The 4,788-nt window shown below is 37.6% G+C and overlaps 1 protein-coding gene across 1 annotated transcript; it reads left to right on the top strand.

The window, feature by feature from the left end:
- Positions 1-1,310: 1,310 nt before the first annotated feature.
- Positions 1,311-4,254, top strand: LOC108975608 (adenosine deaminase CECR1-like; the record flags this gene model as incomplete). Its single annotated transcript, XM_018944208.1, is given in 3 exon segments — positions 1,311-2,299; positions 2,487-2,669; positions 2,733-4,254. Coding segments are annotated over 3 exon segments (1,644 nt in total). The 3' UTR covers positions 3,369-4,254.
- Between the last annotated feature and the right edge of the window lie 534 nt (positions 4,255-4,788).

Genomic DNA, 4,788 nt, shown 5'->3' with positions numbered 1-4,788 from the left:
CGATGTGATGTTGATCATGATATGATGATATGTTGGCATTTAGTACTTCGCAGTGCGTTGTAATGTTCTATACTTATCTTACTCATGATATGCATCGCATATTATATTGATATTATTTATATTATGTCATAAGTAAGGATTAGAAATTTTGTAATTCGATGCAAATAAWGTGATGTTATGTTTTAAGTTTCGATGTTGTGATGTGGGAAGTGGCCATTGGAGAGGTGATGTGAATTGTTGTTTCTTTAGCACTATMTAATGCGTAAATTAGAGCTCTTGGCCTTAATCGACTAACCGGATTAATCGGATAGTGTATTGTTCGAATAATAGAATTCCGCTTTCAGCATCTGGATAGTCGTAAATCAGAGCAACCACATATTCGAACAGAATGACTACTTAACGTTTTTCTACGACTATTCGATTAGCATTAATSGGTTAATATTCATACGAAYGGTTACAAACCGGTTATTCGAATAATCGGTTTTCAAGTTATTCGAATAATKTTAAGAGTCCTATGATATAGTGAAATTATAGATTGGCGATGTGTTTTGGCATCCAGTGACTTTGACGTCAGCAAATGTGATTAAGTGTATTTGATACACATATCATGTGATGAAAATGTGCTTTTTAAAATGCCTCTGATAGTATTTTGTGATTTGTTGATGTTATGTGCTTATAACGTCACATTATATAATGATGTGATATCACATGATGGTGTAAAGTTTTATGAAAATCGGTTTTTAGTGAATAAAAATATTGTGGAAGAACTTTATTGCATCATAWGATCTAATACTTAACTAAACAACTGATTATGCAATTTATCGAATCAAATTTTAGGAGTTGATATTTTTCGCACGACGTAATCACGTCATATACGCTATATTATTTTACAAAGCGACTAAATGTTTCATTATAATTTGACATTTTCCCAAAATTGTTTTTGCTTTGAAATTGCCGAAAAAAATTATTTTTAGTGAGGTGATTAAGTCATAACCGATTGACCCTCTCCAAAATTGTGTGACTTCACTAATAGTCACAGTATTGATAAAGCCAAATTGTTGACGAATCATTTAATTCACCTAAAATAATGCTCATCAATGGAAATTTCTTTCTTGGGGACATTTTGCTCGAACTTTTGGCCGAAAGGTTTATCAGCCATAATCTAATCTTGTTATATAAGCTTACTTAATACATAAGTACTTATTAATACAATGTTTATCTTATCGACAAGTAATATATTCCGCTCTGCCTACTAGTATTTATCATCGACCSTAACAACTAAAAAACTACCGAAATTCTTTCATTTATAGATTACCGTCACACTTCAAACGGACGTGTTAAATAAGCTGCGCTCTTGGCGATAACTTCCCAGTACGCGTTCGAAAGACGTGCAACGTGGACGTCAATTGCGGGAAGAGCTCCATAAAASAATTGAGTGGCCTTGTGGTAGTTTTATTTGACGCCAGCTGTCGAGATGTTTCGAATTTGYTTGCGCTTAGCGCTTGTCGCGTGTCTCTGTGGCGTCGTTTTAGCGCGCATCCATACTCGCAGTCAATTGGCCGCATCGCATATGGCAGCCTATGCTTATAGGCCTGATGGCAATGCACGCAATAATCGTCCGACACCGGAGGCTTACAATGCTGAACGCAACACATTCTTCCGCTATGAGGAATCCAGGGGTTTGGGGGCAGAGCTTCAGCTGAATGATCGCGAACTGCTTGCCAATCAAGTCATTATGGCAGCCAAGACGTACGAGTATGAGGAAGGACTTGTKACGCCACATCTCTTCAAACCGTCCAAACACTTCTTCAGTGTATTGGAGGACATAGCTAAGACGCCGCTATTCGCTTACCTGCAGGCGATGCCGAAAGGAGGTGTGCTGCATGCACACGATACAGCTATGTGCAGCACAGATTTTTTGATCACGCTCACGTATCGCGAGAATTTGTGGGCTTGTGAAAGTAGTGGCAGTTTGGAGGTGGTGTCTTTGCGTTTCGCCAGAACTAAACCGACACTTGCGGTCGATGGTAAGGATTGTGTATGGACGCTGTTAGCAGATATACGTGCTAGGCATGGCGCTGCAGCGGTGGACGAMTTTTTGCGCGAACATCTCACTCTGTACCCGAAAGAAAAGTTCTTGGACAATAATGAGGCATGGGCGAGCTTTATGGAGATATTTTCCTTGTTGGATGGTATGATTACTTATGCCCCCGTTTGGGCTGACTACTATTACAATGCGTTGAAGGAATTTCGTGCGGACGGCGTGCAATACYTGGAATTCCGCAGCACACTGCCACAGGTTTGTGATTTTTTCCAAGATTGTCATCGATTCGACAGAAGAATATAATTTTGATTAGCTTCATGAAAACTTATGATAATCAAATATTTCTTTGAGTAGTTCGWATTAATTAAAATAATAGATGCCTTATCTATTTCACTAAACTCTGATCTWATAACGCTTATTATTACAATATTATTTTTAAAAGCTTTATGACTTSGATGACGGAGAATATACTGAACTCGACACAGTGCGCATCTACAAGGAAACGTTGGAAAAATTTATGAATGAATATCCGGACTTCATTGGCTCGAAAATGATATATGCGCCTCTACGATGTGCAAGTCCCGAAACGGTTGAACAATATATACGCATCTGCGTCGAGATCAAGGTAAGACGCTTGGAAMCTTTTCACTTTTTMAAAATTAAAAAGAAAAAATCCCGTCRCTTTTAGGCCACATATCCCGAYTTTGTAGCTGGCTTCGATTTAGTTGGTCAAGAGGAGCTCGGCCGGCCACTGAAAGATTTCATACCACAATTACTTAGCGTACCGGCCGATATTGATTTCTATTTCCACGCCGGAGAGACGAACTGGTATGGTGCGGCCGTTGATGAAAACCTGATTGACGCTGTCTTGCTTGGTACGAAACGTATTGGACACGGCTTCGCGCTCACCAAACATCCGCTCGTCTTGCAGGCGCTGAAGGAGCGCAACATTCCCGTCGAGATTAATCCCATATCCAATCAAGTCTTGCAACTGGTCAGCGACTATCGCAATCATCCCTGTTCACATTTGTTTTCCGACAACTTTACCGTTGTGATCTCCTCAGATGATCCATCATTTTGGCGTGCCACTCCACTCTCACACGATTTCTATATTGCCTTTCTGGGTATCGCGTCGGCGCATGCTGACATGCGTTTACTAAAGAAATTGGCGATTAACTCRCTGGTGTATAGCGCCTTAAATGAGCAGCAAAAAGAGGTAGCACTCCAGAAGTGGCAATTGCAATGGGATGAATTCATTGAGAAGATCATCCAGGGCGATACAGATGSCGCTGCTGGTCGGCTGCAAACGAATCGGATCGATTGACTAGCACGGGTGGTGGCGGCGTTCATATTGTTGCCCGCTGTGCGCATGCGTTTGATGGGTTGGCTGTAAGAGTTGTTGTATATTGAGCGGCAAAGAAAAGTGGCAGAATGATGATTAAAGGGAAACGCATGTGTAGTGGTAACAATAGCGTCAGTCGGTGCTTAAACATCTGTGTATATATTCATATACGTGTGTATGTTTATTTCAAAGTAATTATTTTTAAGACACGAAGAGATTTYAAAGCAGAGCTAAATTTAGATTTAGCACTGTTTACAAAGGCATTATGTCTGATATCGGGSACTGCCGTCCAAGCTAGTTAGTTTTTTAATTTACATGGCACTCGTAGCCTCGAAGCTTGAAAACATTACAAAAGTTAAAGCGTTGAGTATTAGGGTGACATTCCAATGAAAATAGTAATTTCGATATATACTTATATATATCATTAAAGTTAATTAGCTGTAGATAGCCTGTACTCACTACAAATTTTGTGATTTGCTAAAAAGCTTTGCATTTTTTAAAGCTATTCAACAATGAACAGGCAGTTAAAATTTAGAAAGGGTTAATTTAAGGCTATAATATATGAATTTTAGTATTTTCGTAAGTATTTAAATGTTTATTTTCTTGATTAGAAATATAATGAAATAAGTAAATGTCGGCATAGTAGTCTCTAAAACCAAGTAAAGTGCACCACCATCAGGTCATGATTGGACTTGGGTTTTAAAAATATGTATTTATATTCGTAAATTTAATTTTATAAACAAAGCTCAAGGTCTTCTTGATATTGCCTTGCTAATTTAGTTATAAGCATATAATTTTTTTATGTAGAAATGTATGTATAAATATTATATTATATTGATTATATTGACAGTGGATGCCTTTCACAGCACTTCAGCATATATATTTTCCAATAGTAGAGTTTTTTAAAATAGGAAAAAAATAAATCATAAAATTAAAGTRAGAACATGTGGTATATGTATGTACATGTAGTTTGAGGCAATCGTAGGTTAGGAGAATTCACAATCATATATTTAATCAAAAATTATTTTAGAATTGAAATTAAACTATTTGTGCTTCATTCTTTTGGAATTACTTTCGAAACAAGTCGAGTTTCAAATCAGCTGGTTTATTCTACTCAGGAAACAAGAAAAAACTACGGCTGTACCGAAGCTATAATACCCATCACAAATGCATTTTTTGTAGTATAAAAGGATATAAAAAATAGTTTTCTTGATTTTGAACGGCTTGGATAATTTATTAGGAGATGATTGCAGCTATGCCTTCAAAATGAATACACAGTTCAACAGCTAATCTGGGGGGTGAGAAATTCCATGTCAGGGTGATGGTACAAGGTCAGTATAGTAAAACCTGTCTCTTATACACATCTACGATGTGATGTTGATCATGATATGATGATATGTTG

Source organism: Bactrocera latifrons, unplaced genomic scaffold (genome assembly GCF_001853355.1).
Source record: "Bactrocera latifrons isolate USDA-ARS-PBARC rearing strain unplaced genomic scaffold, ASM185335v1 scaffold_670, whole genome shotgun sequence".
NCBI lineage: Eukaryota > Metazoa > Arthropoda > Insecta > Diptera > Tephritidae > Bactrocera > Bactrocera latifrons.
This window is presented reverse-complemented; position numbering and strand designations above follow the sequence as displayed.